General features: G+C 41.1%; 1 protein-coding gene across 1 annotated transcript in view; it reads left to right on the plus strand.

Annotated features, from left to right (window-relative positions):
* Positions 1 to 25,190, plus strand: part of MYO3B (myosin IIIB) — a 443,683-nt gene that overhangs the window by 261,835 nt on the left and 156,658 nt on the right. Inside the window, exons 23-25 of the mRNA XM_019656795.1 lie at positions 444 to 523; positions 7,159 to 7,236; positions 9,820 to 10,025. Of these exons, the coding sequence (XP_019512340.1) occupies positions 444 to 523; positions 7,159 to 7,236; positions 9,820 to 10,025 (364 nt within the window). The remainder of the gene's footprint in view (positions 1 to 443; positions 524 to 7,158; positions 7,237 to 9,819; positions 10,026 to 25,190) is intronic.

The raw sequence follows: 25,190 nt of genomic DNA on the forward strand, positions 1-25,190 counted from the left end.
GTTGAATGGAAGTGATGAGAATGGGCATCTTGCCTTGTTCCTGATCTTAGAGGAAAATCTTCCAATTTTTCACTGTTGAGTATGTTAGCTGTGGGCTTTTCATATATGGCCTTTTTATGTTGTGGTAATTTCCTTGTATTCCTATTTTGTTGAAATAAATGGAGACTTTTTGTTTCTTTTTTACTATGAAACTAATATAAATTTAATTTACATTATAAATTATTTATTATTTATAAATAATTATTATAATTTATATCACTGAAGTTTCAAAATTCAAATTTTTCCAATTCAGAGCAGATCTTTGGGAAAATTCAGAAAAATATAAGGACACAAAGGGAAAATTACTCATGATCCTTACCTTAACTTTCCATCACTTTAACTTCTTTAGGCATGTGGGCAAAAAGCAAGCCTGCTTGGTTTATATTGTTTGTCCTTTTCCCCAGGTAACTTGGCACAGACAAGAGCCAGGATAACAGCAGCCTCAAGATCTTTGCCTCCACATTTCAGTGCTGGGAAAGCCAAGGTGAGTAGTAGATTTGTACCCCTAATAATGTGAGCCACAAGGTGCTGCTGCCTGGGATTCATTCCAGGTGGGCAACATTAGTTTCTTTTATCTGACCTACTGCTTGGGCAACCTGGAGAAGAGACTAAAGGCATTTAGGAATCAGGGGTTAGGAATTTGAAACAACATCATTGAAACAACATCATAATACTATGTATGTCAGGGGAAAAAACCCTTTTCCTCTACCCTCCAGTTCAGTAGTTGGGGGACTATGAATTAAACTCAAACTGACTGATTAGCAAGAGAAAAAAACAGATTCATGTACATACAGGCGTTCACCAAATAAATGACTTGAAAGGATGGTTCGGTTTTGGGACTTATATACCATCTTAATAGTTGATGAAGAGAGGGAGGAGAACATTTCTGGGAGAACAAATGACTTTGGGGAAAAATAAATGGTCCCTTAGGTGAGTAGATGGGAGGTACAGTGGTTTTATGATAATGTCTATTTAGACAATTTCTTATCCCAGTGCTGACTTGTCATCTCTGGTGAAAGGAATCAATCTTCGCTGGTTGTAAAACTCCCAGGGAGGAGGTTTACGACAGCTGAATTCTTTTTACAAGACTCTGCTTTGGGGGCAAATGGGAGTTCAGAAAAAGCAACTGTTGATTCTTAAATGTCTTCAACTTAAAATAATCCTTCTGCCACTGAGCCACATTCTGGGCCTTTTCACCTGATTCTCAGAAAGACCACTTAATACAGAACAATGACATTTGATAGTGAAATCCATCTATGAAAAGATAAAGCACTTTTCCTTGAAGCTGTCACCAACCTACAGAGGAGGATAACAGGGACCAAATGGAGTCAACAGGGAGGACACTTTCTTATCACTTGGGTTTGCTCTCTGAAAAATGAGCAGTGTGCTTGTCCATGCACAAGGGATGTTAGAAGGGTTAATAAATATCCCACTGTAAAATATTTTTAATTGTTCCATCCTTCTAGCTTATGTTTAACAAAGATCTCAAGGACTGGATGGTTAATGTTCATTGTATGTACTAACATCAAAAAACAATTATGTTGAAGGTGATGGAGTGAAAAACAGGTCACATCTCTGAATTTTCTTATCTTTTGCTTACATTGATTATTAAATAATGTAATAAAGAATAAGCATTACAGCCACACTTAATACTTTTGAATATTATCCCACAATTGATATAGACAAACATATTTGTAATTACTCCCTCTGAGAATAAGACTTAATATGGACTCAGATCATTTTTGTTAACATTGATTTTAACACCCACGTTGCTATTACAGTCCAGTGCAATACTCTACTTTTCAACCTCTTGAGTTTGTGACAAGATATTAGGACTATTTAACATGGGTTATCTGGGCCCCTAAAAAAGGATTTTTCAGTTGTTCTGGGAGCCTCTTGATATTACGTGTAAATTTTTTTGTTGTTGTTAAGTACAATTGATTCTCATTATTCATGAAAGTTCAGTTTTATAAAGTCACTGTGAACACTGAATCATGCAAATACTGAAGTATTGTTCCTAGGGGAAATACACCGTTAGGTTCCTGCCAGCCTCTGGTCACATTTTTGTCAACTAGTTAATATATAATTTTGTTTTATGTGTGTTTCTATTTAAAGACACCTTATTTAATATACATTTCTTAAAATAATTTTTTATATGCAGCATTTCTTTATATAAACAACATTTCAGTTACAGTATTTGTGTCATTGAACTCAGGCCAACAGCACTATAACTCATGCCTGAGCAAAGCTTGTCTGACACACATATGTTCTCCCAGAGGCACATCACAGCCCTCATGCACTGAAGAATGCAAGACAGCACCTCAGCACTATGATTAGGGGCTCTTTTAAACAGGGAAATCACCAGCCCAAAGCACAAAAATACAAAAAACAAGGCACTTACACAGACCTTGACAAAGGCACTTATTTACAGCATCAGAGCTGAAACAAAAAAAAAGAATGTCGCCTTGTTCCACCTCAGCTGGAAACATGCACGTCAGATGCCTCAGAGTTCCCACCACTCGGCAGGTCTGTGAATGACTGTAAAAGCATTGTGAGTATTGATCTGGAAGTTGCAAATTTTACCAAGCAGGCAAATTCACAAATGCAGAATCGACAAATAATGAGGATCAACTGTAAATTTGCTTTTTGGAATCATGCGCCTCTATCAGACTCTAAAAGGGATGGTGACACAGAAAGATGAAAGACTCCAGTATAGCACTCTCTGTCAGCTCACATTCCCCTCCTTTCCTCAGTTTGATTTTGTAACTACTAGACTCCGACAGGACCCATTTCCTTGCCTTCCACGCTCAGGATACCAGCACGGTGCTACCTCCCTCACTGCTCTGCCTACTACTGATTGTTCAGGCCCTGCCTACGTGAGACGTGTGCCCTCTAGTGTGTGGCATATATTTATACCATTATAATCAATATGTATATAGATGAGATAAAAATTACTAGAAATTTGTTTTTATTTGGGAAGGGAATTAGTTGAAAATTCTAATTAGGACATCAGAAAATATGAAGGGTGACAACAGCAGTAAAAAAAAACAACTCCATCAGTTCCTCTCTGCATTAGCCAAGATAAAATAGCAGAGGTGGCCTTACAGGAGGCTGGCATCCAGCACAGTCAGCACCCCCACCCTGGGCCCCGTGTCAGAGCCAGTTTTGCTCTCCCACTTAGTGCTATGGGGGCTTTTGAGAGGAGCGATACTTCAGGGACTTTTTCCTTAGGAAATGGATGGGTCACTCGATAGCAGGAAAAATTAATGACAAAAAGCTTTGTCAAGAATATAAATATAAGTACTTATGAGGTTTCAGGATGCAAATAGTGGACACTAACCAAGACCAGGGGGAAAAAATCCTTCATTTTTTTCATTTATTCCTGAAATCCGCATAGTTTATGAGACTTTTTGGAGTTGGTGTCTTTATCCTATAGTAAACTTAGTTGACAGATGAGGCAAATCTTTTTAATAATACCATGCCTTCAGACTGCTTTTATGGGTTATATCAAACCACATGGAAAAACAGTATATAATGTTTAAGAAGTAGGTTTTGGAATCAGAACGGGGTTCAGATCTAGGCATGGGCAATTACTAGCTGCAAGACTGGGAGATTCACCTAAAATCTCTGAGCCTTGACTTCCTTATGTGTAGAATAGGAGTAATAAAAGTACTTACCTCACAGGGTCATGAGAATTCAGTGACGTTAATCTAGGCAGAGTGTGTAGTACAGTGATTTCACATTGGAAGCAATAAATGTTTTATTACTCATGCTTTGATAACCATCTCAAATTCCACGTGTGGAGCCCATATGTATATGGAAGCATGCTCATTTCCTGTGGGCTTCAGGGCCTACACCACAATTTGTAAAACTTACTGATGACTACTTTGAAGGCTAACCAGCCAGACCCTCTCACAAGGAACAGGGCAGGACATGAACACGGTGGGCAAAAAGCAAGCTTGCTCAGCTCCAGTTGGCTTATAGCATTGCATAAATTGGCATTGTAGGGGACAGATATACTGGGGTTAGACAATGGTTTTATTCAGAATATTTGTTTTACAAATCATTTTGAAACAGGTGTCATTGGACGTATTTTTTCTACCAATAAATAAAAAGATCTTCCTGTGTTGCATGGGAGCTGGTACTCACCTTCTGCCTTAGAACAAAACCCTGCATCCTTGATATGGATCACCAAACTACAACTAAATCAAGCACGCTGGTGATGAAAGGGGAACTGACTGATATTTTGTATGTGTGCAAGGCAGTGGGTTTTACTAATCAGTTTTATGAGTGGGGAAAACAGAGACTTTGAGAAGTTAAATAACAAGTCCAAAGCCACAGAGCTAGTAAGTAGAGAAGGCAGAATTTGAACCAGGTGTGCCTGATTCCAAAACTCTGCACCATAGCACTCGCCTCCAGAGCCTAGGAAAGCTTTTCCAGTCTCTTTTCCTCCTATGAGGTAAAAACTTATACTTTGGAGAGGACAGTTTTTTTTCTTGTGAAATTCTCACCTTTTGGAAGAACTATTTCCTAGTTGATGCCCCTAATAGAATCTCCTTTCTGGATAGTTTCCAAGAGGCTTTTTTTTTTTAATTAAATGAGTCTACCATTAACTAAATTAGCTGAGGAAGATAAGCTCTTAGGTTAGACAACAACCTTCTCATCTCTTTTGCTTTTGATACTTTGGAATTTATTGGTGTTCTTTGAAGTTCACGGTAGGGCCAGTGCAGACAGAGGTCTCCTAGTTCGAAGGGCCAAGAGAGGCAACTTGTGGTATGTCCCTTGTCCAAAATTCCCTCTTTTAGATTCACTCTGTTCAGGAGAACCTTGTGACTATGCAAATATGAAAGAGACCCTAGGTCAACCCAAGATCTTTCCAAATTCTTAAATTAGAAAATACCCTAATAGTGTATTATTTATTCTTTAAAACACAGTACTAGATAGATAGGTGATGAACTGCAGACAAGCATTAACATTTAAAGAGTGTATATATCAGAATAGGTTTTTACTTACTTCCCAAGAGTTTCTCTGTATGCGAGTACAAGGACAGAACTTGAAGTCATGCTGGGTGGTTAGATGGGGGAGCCTACCGGTCTTATAACTTTTGGTGCTTCATTCTATCGTACTTTTCCAATTTGCTGGGGGGGATGGGTACCGATCTTGAAAACATTACATACTATATGTTTCAAATTATGTCTCAGCAGACTTAATATACATCAAGGGTTTTCTGATCACTAAAGTGTTAAATTCTCAAATGCCAGGGTCCATTGTCTATTATGAGGGAGAGTAACAGGTAAATTCTATTAATAAAAGGAATTTGGGTGAGCTTTTCAGTTGCCCTTTCACAGTGCATTAGAGCCTAAGGGGCTGGCACTGGCTGGCTAATTTGAATAAAAAGAGCGGGAAATGAAGGAGGAAAGCACAGGTTCAAAGCAAGATGTGGTTCTTAAAGGATAAAAGGAAATGGTGGGGAAATTCCCAAAAGTTTACTGTGTGTGTGTCTGTGTGTGTGAAGTTCAAGTGGGGAGAAAGAAAATAAGGAGAAAAAAGTTTAAGAAAACTCTCAGAATTTACAATCTGGCCGAATGCAGGCCCTAGCCAAAATCTTTCCTTTGGTTTTGATTAGCTTGCCCCAAACCTCACCAACTCTGAGCTCCATCCTCCAAATGGGAGTGAGATGGGGGAAGAAACCTCAGGCAGGTGACCCTGGGGAGAGCAGTACTGTCTCTGTGTGTTGTGTTTGTTTTCCCCTGTTCTATATCAGAGCAGCCTTCTTTCTCAACACAGAGTATTCGTTTCCTCCTTTCTCATTAAAAAATTTTTAAAAATCAAACCTACAGGCGGTGTCCCATTGCTTCTGCTGCATACAAATGAATGACAGCTTTGGGAACCCATCCAATCTGCGGTCTAGAAAAAGAAAGCTGAAGTGCCCTCTGACATTGCTTCACTCAGAGATATATTCTCCTATTCCTGCTCACTCACTATTTAGGTTGCTTTTCCAGTGTTTGAAAATGTGGCTTCACGTTTATTCCCCTTCTTCGATAAACCTGTTTTCTTTATCCAAGCCGATTGAAGCATTTCCTTCCATTTTGCACACAGTCTCCTAAATACCCCTGGAGGTAAGCCTCATGTACCCTCCTTGTACCCCTGTCCCTTCGGCACACACTTCTCACTTTTGTTGAGCAAGGCTACAGCTATCCTCACCCGACAGGGAGGTCGCTACCTGGACAGCAGTCCACCAAGCAGAACACACGTGCTGACAGCAGCATCTTCCAGTTCAAACGTTCCTGCTCCATGCCCTTGCCACCTGTTCAGAGCAGATGGGAAGCTGCCACTGCGGAGGCCAGTGCTGAAATGCCACCCATGCACTCTGCAAATCAACTAGCTTTATGTGTGCAGGAGCAGGGCTTTTAGTGTTGAGGTACCATAACAAAACAGGCTGCTTGCAATTGATTCCTGCAATTGTTTGTATTCATACATTTCTTCCCGTCAGCCCAGGTATTGGGTTGTCAGAAAAGTCATGACATATTTTTCTATGTTTTTCGTGGCAAAAATGCATCATGACTTTTCTGACAACCCAATAGCTGGGACAAATGATTGGGAACAGGTGTCTCCCAAGCTCGGGTCTGCAGTGAGCACCTGGGAACTGTGGGAGGCAGGAGGGGTGTGGTGCATCAGGGTCTGAGGGCAGGAAGACCACTGGAGCTCTCCTCATTCCCTGCGGTTCAACCTGGACTTTGGGCCCATGATTTTATAATCACCCAGCTTCGTGGGCCTTTGCCCAGTTTTCCTTTCAGAAATAGTTTGGTCTCACATGATGTTGTTGGAGAACTCAACAGGGGCCCATTAGAACATGGAGACGTATAGAAATAACATGGATGGGTGTTTATATTTAGACCATATTGTACTTTGCAGTGTGGTCATTGTCAAGCAAGTAGAATCCTGCAAATTCTACTTTTTCTTTTATATGTCTTTAACATTTTTCTCCATAGTGTGCACTATTGTGTTCTAAACATCAAGGCCCCTCAGCTATTTGACCAAACAGCCCTTCATATTTTGAAAAAGATAGAAAATGAATTGTTTATGTCCTCAAACCACTTCCCTCTGCCTATGTTCCAGGTGGACACTCTAGAAATAATACGGCATCCGGAAGAAACCACCAACATGAAGAGACAGACCATGGCTTCCTACTTCCGGGTATGGAGTCTTCTTGCTCTCTCTACTGCGCCTTACAGAACAGGCTTGCCAGCCCTTCCCACAAAAGGCCCAGACTTGAGAGTCATTGAAATAAGAGCAAAGCACAAGAGTCAGTTAGGAAAAGTGGGACTATGGGGAGAGAAAATTACAGCAGGAAGTTTACCTCCGAGTACAGTGTTCTCTCATCTCAGATCAGATGAAACCCCAAGGGCTATAGAAAACCCCCTCTGCCACTGGCACACAGCTCTGTCCATTGCATGTGCTGCGTCTGTTAGTATTTGAGCTGCTTCTTGGCCTGAAAGCTACTGGAGTTCAGCCACTTTTCTAGCATATTTACTGAAAAGTCAAGTAGTTAATAAAATTTCAGAAGGTGGCTTATCAAGTTCAGATCCCGAGAGAATTTGTCTTAGCTTTGACTTTATTTTCCTAGTTTGAATTGACCCATTGCAAGACCCATTTGCCTGAGTCCAATTATTTCCCATCTTTGCTGCCCAATTTCTGATATTTCGTCTAGTGAAATGACTCCTTTGAGTAAAAATGTTGTCTCTAGAAGGGCTTTGTGAAATGCACATGATATAGGAAAGATAAGACACTGACACTCTTGTACCAATTTGCACAGATTTGTTTATCTTTAAACTATAGATCTGTTAGAAGCCCCCTAGAGATCATGTATCACTGGGAGCTAAGGTCCAGCCAGCTTCATGGTGAAGATCCTCTTAGGCCAAAGACGGAACTACTGCTGCCAGGGACAAAAGAATAAGGTTGTAAGATGGAGTTGCCACAGGAAGGGGCTCAGCAGGGAAGTCAGGCGGGAAGGTAGGTCAGCTGGAGTTGCTAGACAGGCTGAACGGCAGGACCTGGGAGGCAGCACCATGGATAGCAGGCTCCACAGAAAGCTTGCAGGTTCAAGAAGGATTGAAAGCCAAGGAGTCTAACCTAGCCAACTGCTTCAGAGGCAGCCCAGAACCCAGCTCAGGGTATGAATTAAAGGGATCCCAGTGGCCTTTGAGTCCAGCACTTTCTCCATGCAGTGTTCCCCGCTACTGCTCCCCTGGCAGGAGGGCATTCAGTCCGTTTCATCATCACTTATGTTTGTACATTTCTAATCGCTACTTATTTCTTATCTTGAGACCTACCCTGGTGCTGTCCCCTTTAGCAGCTATATCCTTTGTGCCTTGTGATGTGTGTGTGTGTGTGTGTGTGTGTGTGTGTGTGTGTGTCCATGTCCTACGGGATTTGGAGGCCCTGAACAACTCTGTGACATCATCCTCAAGATCCTAGAATCCCTCTATCACCAGAAAAGCTTCTGGCTTATGGTTTTACAGAAATATGCCCATGACGATCAGTTTGGTGTCCTCAAAATACTCATCCCCAGGGCCCGTTGAGTGGCTCATTGGTTAAGAGTTGGCTTGGAGCACGAGCTCTGAGCAGTGGGGCCGCTGGTTTGGATCCCACATGGGCCAGTGACCTTGCGCCCTCTACAGTTAAGATGGTGAACAACAGCTTGACCTGGAGCTGGGTTGCCGTGAGTTGCCAGTGACAGTGTAGGCTGTAGTCGGGCTGCAGTGGGCTGCTGTGAGTTACCATGAGTGGCCAGCAGCCAGCGTGAATGGCTGGCAGCTGGCGTGAGTTGCCGTGAGCAGCCGTCCAAAGGCTGGCGACCAGCTGCCTCACCTGGGAAGAGTGCAATAATCACAATACCAACATGGGCCAGTGAAGCAACGTTCTCCACAATTAGACTGAAGAACAAAAGGACAGCAACTTGTCTGTTCCCCTCCCCCAATTTCCCAATAAAATCTTAAAAAAAATACTTGTCCCTCAAATGCTAAACCCAAGAAATAAGCTTTATTGGCAAGGTAGGTAACACCATTTTGGATCAGCAGGAAGTGTGATTATGAAATAGTGAGACTGGTTTCCCTGGATGGCTTGTAATTGCTCCTGAAGGCATGTCTAAAAGGGAGCTCCAAAAGTGGATGCCTCCAAGGAACAAGGAGACCACCCCCTTGCACGAGCACCCCTCTGCTTCTCCATGTGCTTTCTCTCTGTGAGAGCCTCATGCCAGCCACTCTGTGTAGTTAATCTTCATTATAATCTTTCCTCCATTTTTCTTGTTTTCTTTGCCCTGTTTATCTGTTTTCCTTTATGCAATGGTATCTGATTTACTTAGACTTTCTGGTAGTTCTAAGGTTGAAGAAACAACTAACCCCTTCCCTAAAAGCTGGACATCTTAAATTACAGATACAATTTATGGAGTATCATCTTGGAATACCAGAGAGGAGCTAGTTCTGGTGATAGAGTTATGGGATAACCAAGGCATGTTCTTAGGTACCTAAGTTTCTGCCACGTGGGGGCATTGCTTGGCACTAGGTGATGCTTAAATAATGCTTTTGAATCTGCAAACATCTAGAAGTACTCACCAGAACTTATCATCTCCTATTGCTGGTTTCTTGTTCAGCCTCAAAAAAGGTCCATGAGCTGTTAACAAGCCAACAAACTGCTCTGGAAGCCCCTGCAGGCCTGTGGTGTACTTATCCCTTATGTTTGTGGATAAACTCATTTGATGTGTGTTTTCTCCCCTGGTAGTATTCTCTGATGGATCTCCTCTCCAAAATGGTGGTTGGCCAGCCCCACTTTGTGCGCTGCATTAAACCCAATGATGACAGAGAAGCCCTGAAGTTCTCTCAAGAGAGAGTGCGGACCCAGCTCCGCTCCACGGGGATCCTGGAAACAGTCAGCATACGCCGGCAGGGATATTCCCACCGCATCCTCTTTGAAGAGTTTGTGAAAAGGTCAGGCTGACACCTTGGGAAGTACATAATATTAAATATAGTTCTGTCATGGCCATCTGTGTCCCCTGGGGTTGTTCCCACTACCCACTTGCCTCCAAACATGTAATTGGCCTGTTATCAGCTACCATTTACTTGCTTAACTGTTGCATTTTTATTGCACTTCAACTAAAATTGCAGTGATCTGAAGAACAGATCAAATACCCTTCTGATCACACTTAAAGAATAAAAATGCCCATAGATATTTATAGGTTATATGTCCTTAGTTTTCAAAAGCTCCAGGTATTTAATTGGTATGATGGAAGTATTTCTCTATAAGGGGTCAAGATTGTGGCAGATGTGAATGCACCCAGGCACCTACCCCTCTCCCAGGCTGAAACAATGGCATGATATAATATGATAACTAATATTTACATGGCACCTAAAATGTTCTAAATGTATAATCTCATTTGATTCATAAAACAGCCCTGTAATCTAGACTATTATTGTCAATGTAAGAGACATCAGAACCTGTAGAAAATTTTTATAAGAGTTTATTTGAGCCAAACTGACCACATGCCAGGAAGCAAGATCTCAAGTGCTCTGGGGAATGATAGTTTTACAGCTCTTTTTATACATTTGGAAGTAAGGAGGGAATCATAAGGAAGATTACATAAAGGTGGGAGAAATCAAAGCGGGGTGGGGGGTAGGTGGTGGGGGGAGTCTGTGATTGGAGTACAGGATAGTGAACAAGATTATGTGCTCCCTTGAGGGTGGTTACTGCCTCTGAGGGAGTCTGGAAAAGAGGATTACTTCTGGCATTTCAAAGATGAGTTAACCTAGATGCACAAGAACAATGGACCAGGCTTGCTTAAGGCAAAGATAAACCTTTTATAAGCCTGGGGCATGACTACCTACCATGATCTGTCCAGTTAGGAATTTATGATCAGATCACCTTGTGAAGTTACTTTCAGTCACTGGGTTTGTCAGATTTATTATAAAGCCCCTTTTTCATTCAGTTTCCCCTTTTGGTCATAAATCAATCTGAAGGATGCACTGATGACCAAACTTTTGGTCGGATAATGTGGTCTCACAATGCTAGGAAGGCTCATTCCTAGGAAGTCTCAGTGTTGACATTGTCTTGTTGAAAAGGTAGACAGCTGCGATGGGGCAATACAGAAACCATGGGATGTGAATTGAGGCCAAATCTTCCCAAAAGGGTAGGACAGGTAAAAAGAAGGCAGATAGGTCTGATGGCCTTCATTGCAAAAAAAAAACAAAAAAAACAAAACACTAGATAATTTCTATCCTGTGAATTCTCATGATCTGAGTTTTGCCATCTGTTTTATTTTTCTGTATTTTGCATCTACTATAACATTTACATAAGTCAAAAAAGAGTTAAAAGTTACCTTATACATCTTCAGTAATAATTAACTGTTCAACTGTATAGAAGAACCCAAAAAACAAGTGTAACTATTATTATGACTAATTTCATTAGCAGGCAGATAAAGACAATCAAACAAATAGTTCAACATCAACCTGTTGGTATACAGGCCTTGTGAATGTTTTGGGATAGACGTCAACTTCTGATGTTGATGTAGGATATTTCTTGTGCCGGGGTCATGGTCTCGTAGAATGGAAGAATAAAGACATGGGGCCAGATGAGTGGCACATTAGATAAGAGTTGGCTTGGGACACCAGCTCGAGCATCAGGACCCCAGTTCGGATCCCACATGTGGGCCAGTGATGCTGTGCCCTCTACAGCTAAGATGGTGAACAACAGCTCAACCTGGAGCTGGGCTGCCGTGAGTCGTTGGCGATGGCATAGGCTGCAGTGGGGCTACAGTGGGCTGCTATGAGCTACTGTGAGTGGCTGGCAGCCAGCATGAGTGGCTGTCCAATGGCGGCAAGTGACTGCCTCACCCGGGAAGAGCGCAATGATCACAATACCAACATGGGCCAGTGAAGTGACGTCCTCCTCAACTAGACTGAAGAACAAAAAGGACAGCAACTTGTCAGCTCCCCTTCCCCGATTACCCAATGCTGTTCCCCTCCCCCAATTCCCCAATAAAAATCTTTAAAAAAAAAGAATGGAGACACAGACCAGAGAGGTAAAGTTGCAGAAAAGGAGTTTATTAGAAGTAAAAATACATTTCAAAGAAACAGAAGCGCGCCCAGGCAGTAGAGAATGGCTCAAGGGCCATTATTAGAGAAGAAAGTACACTCCAAAGAGTTTGGAGCAGACCAAGCAAAGGAAGCTCAAAAGGCTTGAGCCTGGGGACCTAGGGCCAGGGCCAGGGAGCCATTATTAGGAGAAAATGTACACTCCAAAGAGTTTAGAACAGCCCCCGAGCAGAGGCAAGGCTCAAAATGCTCAAAAGGTGTTGACTGGCCAGGACTTGAAGTTTTTTTATTTCTTCTTCCTCTAGAATGGGCTGTTCCTCTCTGGGCATGGAACCACCTGATAGATCTCATCTCTTTAGAAAAGGAGTTTATTAGAAGAAAAGAGAAATTTGGGTGGAGAGGGGAGGTCTCCTGGGCAATCGAATTCTGTGGGACGTGCAAGAATGCAGAGACCAAATGCCTGCTTCTAACTGCCTGCCTTGTTTTCCCCTTGAGAGACATGATCCCCATAAAATCTCTATGGTAAGTTGAGGGACAGGAGGTCTTTTCTTCTGTATCTGCTTCCTGCTGGGCAGGGGTGTAGAGCTGTTCCTGCCTATTGGGGGATTCACGGAACTCTCACCTTATCTCATCTCACATGAGAGGAAGGGGTCTCGAGATCTTCCTGGAAGACTGTGTTGGCTTCTTTGACTGGGACTGGCAATCTTGCCAGGGTACCCTCTGTATCCCCATGGCCCCTGAATGAGGAAAAATAGATTTTAATTAATACATTTCTTACAAAGCAGAGCTCAAAACTATTGATGTAGGGTGGCTACAGGTTTGGAAAGAACATTAGGCTTTAATGTTTACAATCAACAAGTATATTGGCCTGGGGAAATGTTAAAACCTATTTACTCTCTGGGATGGGATTATCCAAGAGTTAGATCCAGAATGGCTTGGGGAATGTTGGGAAGTCACAGGTTTTAAGTAGTTATCTAAAGCTAGGGTGAGTGAGAGATATTCTGTGATTCAGTCTAGGGGCAACTTTTAGTCTAGGTTTCAGAAACTGATTAGAAGAGGAATCAAAGCCAGGGGCTAAGAAACTAGGGAAGAGGAGATTTAAAAGTTGTCCAGTGGGGTGGGTTGGGGGGTTCTCGCTTGGCCTGCATCAATGTCAGCATCTTCTCAACCTTGAGGAGTCTTTGGTGCCCATTGGAGGCGAGTGTCAGAGAGAGAGGTAGATGCCCATTTGTGGTTAGGTACCCTATTTGCGGTTAGGCACCCAATACGGGCTCCTTCCAAAGTGGTTGGAGAGTGTCTTTTATTTGATGTCCTTTCCAATAAGCAAAATCTCCAGGTGGCAGTCCATGATCTCTAAAGTCTTTTTCTCCTGGGAGGTCACTGTGAAAGGAAGAGGTTACCTATTTGGCATTTTCTTGAAATGACTTGATCAAATCTTGGCAATAGTGAAAGATGTCTCCTTTCAATAATGTCAGCTCATTAGTTCCTTCATCTAATTTAAGTGAAGCTTAAATGCATTATAATGCATAAAGGGATGCAAAAACTGAAAAATGAGGATTGCCAAGGAGCTTGGAAAAACTAAGGGGCTGTCTTGGGTTTCCCATAGCTGTTTGTTTGTTTAATTTTCCACCATTATTTACCCATACAATATACTCTAGAAGTTTTCTTTATCACTTATTTTATAATACTTCTCATGGAATTTAACATAAAAACAAGCCTTTAAGGTATTCCGGGGGCCCTTCTGGAATGCTTCAAAGTTGTTATTACCTATATTGACATTTTTAACTCTTAAAACCTCAATTTGTAATGAAAACTAAGAAGTAAGCAATTAGCATTCTTTAGCTTGGCAGATTTATGAAGACATTTTATAATCTCTAGAAGTGTATTTCATTGACATCAAAGTCAATTATTAATGTGGACTTATTTTTGTAAACCCAGGTAAAATATAAATATTACATTTAACATTAATAACTTGAAAGACATGTCTGTTCTACTTTTACCAGTGAACTTAAACTAGCTTTTATTTACTGTAAGGATTGATCTTAGATCATGTGAACTTGGAAAGCATTTGCATTAGTTTCTATATCTCCGAGAATTTTAGAATACCCAATCCTTACAAGCATTTGCCTTCAAATCAATTAATTTTAATTTATTAAATTAATTTTGACAATACCATCCAGGGGTAGAAAATTATCTCACATTTACAGCATACTTATATAGACACACATACAGACAGATGCAAACAGAGACCTTTTAGCGATGAGAGAAACTCAGTTTATAAAAGAACAAGTTGGATCCAAATTTTGTTTTGGCAGTTGGGATAAGAAGACACTTACAATTTGGATCTGTCCTTGACAAGTCAAGTTCCAAATGACCTTCCCCTTTTAAAAATAAGAACAGCTGTTTTTACTACCTCAAAGAAATGGGTTGCCACCTCAATGACACCATAGATTAATCCATTTATCTAAATCCTCATTTGAAGCTTTGAGAGACCAATGAAATATATGCTTTCCATTTATTCTGCCTAATTTTATAGCTGGCTTTTTCTAATTGTGTGCACAAAAGATTAATTTAAAAGTGTCAAAGGATCCTCATCTCAGCCATCTTCCTATAGGAGTATTAATGGGAGGCTGACTGTCATGGGGCTTGTTGGCCTCAGAAGCATGATTTTCCATGTTAATTTCAGTTTTCCTTTGAGATCTGTGGAGCATGAACAAACTTCTAGGGAAAACCAGTCTCCAACAAGCTGAATGCAGTGGGTATCCCTACAGGACTACTTCACTCCCTAGAGGAAAGTTTTCCTCAGGCAACCCCACAAAGATTCTTAGTCACTAAAGAATACCTAAGATTCAGGTTGGGGAAGCAAGTGTCCTTTCTCTTTGGAGCTAAAGACAGTTCAGTCTCTCATTTATCCAGCAAAGATTTTGTTCACACTCTCAGTAAGCAATCCAATGAAAAAGCTAAAATTAAAAGCAGCCACTCATTTTTCTTATCCTTTCCCTGGGTTATCTCAACCCTTATTCACCTGGAGGATTTTCTAAGAACAGCTCAAATACAGTCAGGACCCACTACCTAATGCAGATAGGTCCAGGATTCCCAGAGAAAACTCACCCAAGTTCACCTACTCCTAAGCAGGGCAGGTGCTAGTACCAAGCACTAGGTCCAGGTCTACAAGGTGGTCCTGGGTGGGCTTCTTTGGAATCCTCATGATTAGGCCAAGTAAGTGTCAATGTAAGAAATGTCCAAACCTGCAGAGAATTTCTATGAGAGTGTATTTGAGCCAAACTGATGACATGCTGAGAGGCAAGATCTCAAATACTCCTGAGACAACAGTTTTGCAGCTCTTATTACATATTTGGAATTAAGGAGGGAATGTAAGGAAGATTACATGAAGGTGAGAGGAATCAAAGCAGGAAAATGTCTATGATTGGACTACAGGATAGTGAACAAGATTATATGCTCCCTTGAGGGTGGTTATACCTCTGAGGGGTCTGGAAAAGAGGATTGCTTCTGGCATTCACAGGTATGTTAACCTAGATGCACAAGAACAATGAATAAGGCTTGCTTAAGGCAAAGATAAGCCTTTTATAAGCCTGGGGCATGACTTCCCACCATGATCTAGCCAGTTAGGAATTTATGATCTGATTACCCTGTGAGGTTACTTTCAGTCACGGGGCTTGTCAGATTTACTATAGAGACCTTTTTTCATGCACAATTATTATCCCCATTTTACAGGTGAGGAAACTGAGGTACAGAAAGAAATCACCTAATTTCCCCAAGGTCCCATGCTAAAAAATGGTAGAGCCAAATTGTGAGCCCAAGTCTGGCTTTAGCATCCACACTTTTTTTTTTTTTTAAAGATTTTGGGGAATTGGAGGAGGGAACAGCATTGGGGAATTGGGGAAGGGAACAGACAACTTGCTGTCCTTTTGTTCTTCGGTCTAGTTGTGGAGGACGTCACTTTATTGGCCCATGTTGGTATTGATCATTGCGCTTTTCCTGGGTGAGGCAGATTGGTCACCAGCCATTGGACGGCTGCTCACGGCAGTTCACGCAAGCTGCTGGACGCTCACACTGGCTGCCAGCCACTCACAGTAGCTCATGGCAGCCAAGCTCCAGGTGGAGCTGTTGTTTACTATCTTAGCTGTAGAGGGCAGTGTCACTGGCCTATGTGGGATCCGAACCGGTGGCCCTGCTGCTCAGAGCTCGCGCTCCCAAGCCAACTTTCAACCAACGAGCCACTCAGCCAGCCTTAGCATCCACACTTTTTAATCTCCTCAATCCATTGCATTCAATCAATGTTTGTTGAAATCAAATTTCTGTGGAGCTTTTTTAAACCCAGAAATTGCCTTTACCTTGGAATGAAATGTCATTCTTTTCTGCACAGCTGCCATAAGGATACCTTGTGTATACATATGATTACAGATAGAATTTCCACAGAACTTTTTGTGAAGAAATAAAGGAGAACAGTAACAAAAACTCTGTTCTGAGAAGCACTGCTGTCTAAGGATATCCAGAGAGGAAAATTAATAAAAAGTTATTATATAATCTGCCACACCCCATCAGCCATCTTTTGTTTGACCTCCTTTCTGAAACTTATGCCCAAGGTCATTTTTCCAAATTTTTCATTGGGAAGAGTGGGTCCTAATATTGAAGCAGGATTTCTTTGGTGTGTGCTTTTGTATGCCCTGGGATCATGGTCTCGCAGTGCTGAAGAATGGAGACACGGACCAGAGAAGTAAAGTTTGCAGCAGAGGATAGTTTTATTAGAGCAAAAGTTACAGCTCTCGAAAGAGAGGATGTCCTGACTGGGATGCCCACATGAAGTGGGGAATTTCTCTTTTTATATGTATTTTTCTTGCATATCTGGAGAGGAACTTAGCCTGGGGAGGAGATGTTTTCTCTAAACTGTCTAGTTGCCTCAGAGCATAATTGATGTCTCTATTCTCATAGGATTATGTTATCTCAAGACTGAGGCTTTGAAGATATTATTGTCTTCTGCACATTCTATCAGGGAGTTCCTGACTGCCTTATGTTATGTTAACTAACCTGTCTTAATCCCCCACCTCTGGAGGTGAAATTCTAACTTCTGACTTCTTTGTTATAGGCTTTGAGAAAAAACCATCTCCTCCTCCCCCTCCTGAATTTGTCATTCTGGCTGGGTCCTGTGACTTAAACCTATGGTCAGCTATTAAAATTATTTCTCCTGGCTCTGTTATGATTTCCGCCCTAATTCCTTCTAAGTGGCCATTTCCCTGACTACCTATAATTTTTCTATCGCAATATGGTAACTTGCTTCATGAAGTCTTCTAAATGCCACTACATTCCATGGAGAAGAAAGGGGTTGGGGGGGGGGGAAGAATCCTTGCAATGAGAGTTTTCAAATTTGAAATAAGAATGAAATGGCTTTTTGAGTGTCTTTGAGCCTCTTTTTTTCTCTTAAATTTGGAGATAGAACAAGAAAAAAAAGATTTTAGAACATGAATGTTACTGGTAAAGTATTTTTAGTCACTAAGTGTTGAGTACATAAAAATATTTAAGAAAACAGGTCAAATGCTAAACAGATTGGCACTTCTTTGTTCATAATCATAAAGCCATTAGGCAAGTATGAACAAGAGTTTCAAAATGTCAGTAAATCTGAGGGTATCAACGATTTCTGAGCCAGCAAGTTAATTGGTATTTTGATCCTTTTGAGCAACTTAACAACAAAATGGATGAGTTAGCAGTTTTCTCCCTTGATGTTATTCAACAAATAGGTGCGCCTCTTATCTTCCTGTTCAGGAGTGCTGTTTTGTAAACTCTTAGCAGGAAATATGCAGACAAAACAAAGGCAGGGAACAGAGCCATTCAAGGTTTATCAAGTGGAGGTAAATAAAAGATAAAGGCTTGTTTAACTTTACTCTTTACCTTTTTGTATTTTCTGGCATTCAAGACTGAAATCCTGATGTGCACACCTGAAAGGCAGTGTTTTGGGGATTATGTTGTCCGGTTCCAGAATGGGAAAGGACTTCCCCAAGTCATTCAAGTGTACAGACTTGGCCAAACCTAAAATACTTCCTAGCCCCATCATCCTTGAATTTTCTGGCAAAATGACTTTGAAGTCTCCTTCCTATTTTCCATTCATGGAGCCTTCAAGGAAAAAGGGTTGTTCCCAACACCCTCTCATCAATGGGGCCAGGTGGGTTAGAACTATTTATTCTCAGGTAGGCATCAAAGAGGCCACCTGGCAGTGCTGGGCAAGTAGCTGAAACCTCCTTGAAGTTGTACTGGTGATGGACATCACAGGAAATGACTATGAATGTCCATGATTTCACGGTCATGGGCTCTGAAGCATGGTCCAGCAGGTCTACACCGGGGCAAACACATACGACTGTATGTGCTGGGATGTGTTCTGGCAAATGTCTAAAGGCTAGGACAGCACGTTCAGTTCAGAGTCTTATGTTTGTTTATTAAACTATTATATTATTTAATACAGTAATAAGTAATATGGTTTGGTAAGGAGATCGGATTTCTGGTCTCCTTTTGGACATAAGATTTGGGAAATAAACTAACATTTCTGATAAAGATGTTTCCTTGTCTACGTGATAAAAAGGCAGGAATACACAAAGCCTGCATTCTAAAGATGATCAGAGGGTGCATTCAGATTCCTGGGCCTGACTTTGCCTCTAAGTCTCCCAGGAAGGCCCACATCTCTCAGGATCCGATTTATAATAGTTGATAAATCAGTGTTCAATAGAACGAAACTCCTTCTCTTTCATCAGCAGCTTCCACTTCTTCTCATGATGGCATGAGAGCCATGGTGTCCTGGTATTTCCATCTCATTCTCGCTTCTCTTCCTCCACTTCCTCTCCTCCAGAAATCCAGGTGTCACCTTTGTCTTCTCACTTTCTTCAAACAGGCCATCACCAGGCCCTGCTGACTTTACCTGTTGAAGTTACTCGGCAGGTTCACTCGGGAATCTCCCACCCCTTTAAGATTAATTAATCACCCATTTCTTCCAATGTCTATTATTAGTATTAGTATGAATAGTAGTGGTATTTAACAACAACTTGATTGACTTATAATTCATATATGATAAAAATCACCCTTTAAAAATGTACAGTTCAGTGGTTTTAGTATAGTCACAGAGATATGCAATCATTACCACTCTCTAAACTGAGCATCTCTTCATGTGCTTATTGGTCATTTGTATATCCCCTTTGGAAAAATGTTTATTTAAGTACTTTGCTCTTTAATTATTGATTTTTTGTATATTCTGGACACTAGCCCCTTACCAGATATATGATTTGCAAATATTTTGTCCCATTCTGTGGGTGGTGGTTCAATTTATTGATGACATCCTTTGAAGCATGGAAGTTTTTAATTTTGATGAAGTTTAATTTTTCTGTGTTTTCTTTTGTTGGTCATGCTTATGGGGTCATATCTAAGAAACCATTGCTTAATCCAGGGTCATGAAGACGTGTTCCTATGTATTCGTCCAAGAGTTTTATGGCTTTAGCTCTTATATGTACACCTATTGTCCATGTTGAGTTCATTTTTATATATGATGTGAGGTAGGAGTCCAACTTAATTCTTTTGTATATAAATATCCAGCTTTTCCAGCACTATTTGTTGAAAAGACTGTTCTTTCCCCTGTTGAACTGTCTTGGCATCTTGTTAAAAATCAACTGACCATAAATTGGTCATAAATTATTTCTGAATTCTCAGTTCTAGTCTATTGATCTATATTTATTCCAGGCTTTGTAAAGCTCTTTTGCCCACTCTCTTGACAGCTTCCTAAATGGACTTCCTGCCTATTCTGTTCTTTAAAGAGCTAGCAGAATATGACTTACCTGAAATTCCTATCTAAGCACGTTGCTTCCTTGATTAAAATTCTTATTTGAAATGATCACCCAGACCTCCACAGGGTGAACTTCAGCCCTCTCTCTGATATAGGGGAGTCTTCCTGACCTGGCCCTTTCCTGCCTTTCCAGTCTCTTTTCTTTGTCTTCCCATGTCTCAGCTCACACTCTAGCAAAAACTAAACTACTTGTAGCTCCATAAACACCCCATGCCATTCCATGCTCCTGTGCCTTTGTTCATGCTGCGTTGCCTCATTTCCCCTTCTCCAAGTCCTCAGTGGGCTGACTTAGCCAGGATAACCCCTGCTCATTCCTTAGGACTTTGAACAGGCATTATCTTCTCTGCAGCACCCCCCTTGACTCTCTCAGACTGAGTCAGGAGCCCCTCCGATGAACTTCATTGGTAACATTCACTACACTGTAGTAGAAACTAGCTGCCTGCCTATCTCTTATCTTGGCGTTATCTACCTGGGGAGGCAAGGATATTTTTTTAGTCAACTTTCTATCTGCACCGTGCCTGACACAACTTAGACGTTTAATAAACATTTATGGAATTGAATCAAATTCTTATTTATTCTCCTTCATCACTATCTCCTTTTACCATCTCCTGACTAACTCTTTGGTCCTTGCTGTTTTGAAGTACGTGACAGGTATATGGAGCTGGCTTTGATGATGTTAAGTTTAACTTGCATTGTAAAGGTAAGATTGTTAGAGCATAAGATTTCAGTTAAGTCATTAGTAGCTCTTTGTCAAGAAAAGGTAAGAAACCATAAGTAAGATGATAAATAGCCTCTAATGCAGCTTGACAATGCTATTATTAGAATTTAAAACATTAAAAGATGTCATTTTAACAAATTTGCCTTCCTTCTCTCTACAACAAACATTGATGTTTTCTTTTTTCCTCCAGAAGGAGACAAGCTTAATAGGACAAGGAAGGTTCTCTGTTCTGGCTCCTGCCTGCCTTTCAGCCTCTCGTCTTCCCAAGTCTCAGCTCACACTCCAGAAAAAAAAGAGACCACTTAGAGCTCTCTTAAAACAGCACAAAATATGCCTATTAAGGCAATATCCTGTAAAAGCAGGCTGCTTCCTTTTTATATTAGTCAGGAATCTTTTAATAAGTGTCTAAAACACAACTCAAATGAGTTGAAGCAAAATTTAAAAGGGAGTGTATATTGCCTTACATAACTAGGAAATCCAAAAATATCTCTGGATCTGGGGCATCAAGCAATTTCACCAAGTCATTGTCTTTTTTATCAGCTTTGCTCTTCTCTCTTTTGAGTTTCTCGTCAGCTAGGCAATTCTTCTTCATGTGTTGGTAAAGATGGTCCTTGGAAGAATCCTATAGACTTAGCAACATCAGCAGCAAGTTAGTTCTGAGAGTTCCCACACAAGGAACTCCCTGGTTGTCCCACCGTGGGTCTCCTGCTAATGGTAAAACCAATAACTGTGCTCTGGGGAATTATTGGCAGGGTTTTTGGTTGTGTCCCAGGGGATGGAGTCATCCCCACTAGAAGCGTGGTCTGAGGGGCTCTGTTAAAGGAAGGAGAAGATGGATGGACTAAAACATTAGGCATGCATTACCTCTTGTTTTGACCATTCTGTACCCTGAAATCTATTGTAGCAGTCAGTGTAGGGAGGGCTAGCTATTTACTTAGAGGAGGTCTTTAATTTAGAATTTTCTAAGAAGAATAAACGTTTATTGACAATAACAATGTTAACTGTGGAATAAGAACTGTGTAGTTTACTGTAGGAAACTACATAGTTGGCTTTTTGTGTTTCTTGGTTTTTGAACCACAGCTATACTATTCAGCGGGTTTCTGAAAAGTTTCCAGATCTGATTCACTAAGGGCTTAGGGAAAACTCACAGTCTCTTCTGGCCCAGTTTGAATTCATCGTCTTGCATTTGGCAGTTTTCTCTGATCTCAATCAGCAGGGGTCATGATGTTCTTGTTCCACATTGGACTTTGATGGATGTCACTTTCCTTTGTCAGGGTCTCCTTCCCAGCTTCTATTTTTACTTTAAGTATAGTTTTAATAATTACTTTGCTCAAGAAGGCTGTTTCTTCTACTCTTTCATACTGCAAAATTCTCAGTCATCTATTATTCTTTTGACAAAAGCTTCCCTCTATTGCTATGAATCTGCAGTTTTTCCTTCTTCCTGTACAATCTCAGCATTAAGTTGTTGACTAGCTATCTTTGGGTTCTGCTGCTCTCTGCTTCTTCAGAACAATAAAAGAAAGCCACCCCCTTGCACCCCACTCCCCATTCCTTTTAGCAGTAAGTATAATGTCCTAAATGGGATTCAAGCTGAATCAGATTCGCCTCTGAGCAGAGCTGTGGACTCCATGGCATTTCTGTGGCATCTTCCCTGGCTGCAGCATTTCAAACAGAGCATCATATAGCCACATACCCAAATGATTACAAAGATTTTGTAATCTTTATTTAATAAAAAGACTCATGTTTGCCCTCAAAAAGATTCTAATAGCCAACCGTCTGTCTAGATCCAGCTACCAAAGTTCTGGGATTCCAGCAGAAGAAGAGAACTGGGAATCTCCACGTTCAGTATATATAAGCATTCATTTACTCCCTCTATTTTTGGTTCAGTACCGCCTTCTCTGGATAATTACAGGCAGAAACCTTCTGGATGAGTTGTGATAAAATGCAGGAGACCAGCTCCCGCGGGGTCCAGGGGTTCCCTCAGGTGGAGGCGGAGTCGGTGAGGAAAATGAAGAAAAACGCGTGAAGACACAAGAGCGCTTTTTCAAGAAGAGAAGTGTCTCACTTTATTCTACAGCATGCCCCTTTTTATAGTGGGCAGTTGACCATTATCTCATCAGTAAAAAGTTCTTTTACATAGTTTAGATCAGGGTTTTACTTCCTCATAATTCTTATGCTCCAGGGTACAGCTTGACTTTTTCTTATGCTAAAAAATCAACTTATCTTAACTGTGTTTTAATCTTTTTTACCTATAGTGACTATGTGACTAAAGCTAATCCTTTTACCTATAGTGACTATGTGACTAAGGCTAATCTTTTTACCTATAGTGACTATGTGACTAAGGCTAATCTTTTTACCTATAGTGACTATGTGACTAAGGCTAATCTTTTTACCTATAGTGAAGTGACTATGTGACTACTCAACAATTATCCTAAACACTATTAGCTAAGCAGGATCTTAAGATTTATAGGGTGTGTACTTTGACCTTTACTAAGAGACTAGTGTGACTAAAATTACCTTTAGTGTATAAAATAGAATTATTGTGATGTATCTATCAGAAGGAGTGTAAGATCTTCATCCTACTGGGGAGCATCCAAAGAGGAAATTAAATCTTCTAAGATATAAAGCAGTATCTGTTTCTCAGCCAGAGCTTCAGAATTTGTCACAATTGCAGTGTGTTTGGCCATGTCAGATACTGAGGCGCAGACTGCTCCCAGCAATAAAAAAATATGGTGAATGTCTAAATAAAAAAAAAAATTTAATACAGTAAAAGACACATTGCTATTAATTCCCCCTCAAAATACAACTCACTTCCAACACACGTATCCCATCATTCTTACCACTTTCTGAAGCAGTTCTGGAAGTCCTTTTTCATAAGTGTCTTTAGTTGTGCTGTCATGACTGCCTCATGTCCTGAATCAATTCAAAACATTTACCTTTCATGGTCATTTTGACTTTGGGGAAGAGCCAGAAATCACACAGTGCAAGGCCCGGTAAATAAGTGGATGAGGACATACCATAATGTTTCTATTTGACAGCAATTTCTGTACACCAGAAGCGATGTGTAACACGGAGTCTTTCCATTGTGATCAAACAATACGGTGAATGCTGCTGCCGAGTGCCATCAACGGAAAGGCAGGGATCTTCAATATGGAAGCAGCACAATAAACCCTAGTAACAGTGTGGGACAAGTTTCAACTTGTTTGGTGCAGTCAGTCGGGTGTGAGCTATGGTTGAGAGAAGGTGTGCTTTAAAGTGTACCATAAATCATCCTCCATCATGACAATGCTCCGTGTCACACATCACTTTTGGTAAATGGCAATTTCTGTCAAATAAAAACATTACGGTGTGTCCTCATCCACTTTATTCACCGGATCTGGCACTGTGTGACTTCTGGCTCTTCTCCACAACTAAAGACACTCACAAAAGAGGACATTCAGAACTGCTTCAAAAAGTGGCAAGGACAATGGGATAAGCATGTTTGAAGCGAGGGGGAGTATTTTCAAGGGAATTAATGGCAATCGTTTATTGTAATAAAGTTTTTTTATTTAAACATTCACCATATTGTTTGACCACACCTTGTATTCTAGAAAAACTATCTATATGGTTGGGGAGGAAAATCTGAGGGTATGACTGCTTCTTAATTAACATTTAAGAAATTGTCTTGTTTTAGCTCTTTCTTCACTCACACTCTCAGCTGAAGGTTCCTGGGCTGTTGGTTTCTAAGCCTTTGGGGGGTGGTTGTGTTCTTTGGTATATATCAAGTTACTTCTCATCTTTCCCCATTAGGTTTAGGATTCAGCTTTCTCAGGTCTGCTAAATTTCTTACCATTTTTTCATCTGCTTTCTTTTTTTTTCTTTTTTAGATTTTTTTTTAATTGGGGAATTGGGGGATGGGAACAGCGCTGGGGAATGGGGGGAAGGGGAACAGACAAGTTGCTGTCCTTTTGTTCTTCAGTCTAGTTATGGAGGACGTTGCTTCACTGGCCCAAGTTGGCACCATCATTGCACTCTTCCCGGGCGAGGCAGATCAGTCGCTGGCTTCTGGACGGCCGCTCACTGCGGCTGCTGGCTACACACGGTAGCCCATGGCAACCCACTGCCACAGGGGCTGCAGCCTACGCCGTCGCCGGCAACTCGACTCCCGGCAGCCCAGCTCCAGGTTGAGCTGTTGTTCAGCATCCTAGCTGTGGAGGGCAGTGTCACTGGCCCTCATATGTGGGATCCGAACCAGGGCTCTCTGGCGTCCCAAGCCAGTTCTTAACCATTGCGCCACTCGGCCGGCCTCATCTGCTTTCTTGTTACCCAAATCTTGTTGTGCTTATCTTCTCTCTTATCTTCCTTTCTCTTTATCTTCACATAGGATTTATACCTTTAAAAAAAATCCTCTTGTCATTCTATTGGGGTTTCAGAGGGAGGAAAAGTAAAAGTATGTATTCAATATAGCATATTTACCCAGTCATTATTTGAGTACATTACCTGTTTAAAATATAAATAAACAAAATTA

The sequence above is a fragment of the Hipposideros armiger genome, unplaced genomic scaffold (assembly GCF_001890085.2).
Source record: "Hipposideros armiger isolate ML-2016 unplaced genomic scaffold, ASM189008v1 scaffold_266, whole genome shotgun sequence".
Classification (NCBI taxonomy): domain Eukaryota; kingdom Metazoa; phylum Chordata; class Mammalia; order Chiroptera; family Hipposideridae; genus Hipposideros; species Hipposideros armiger.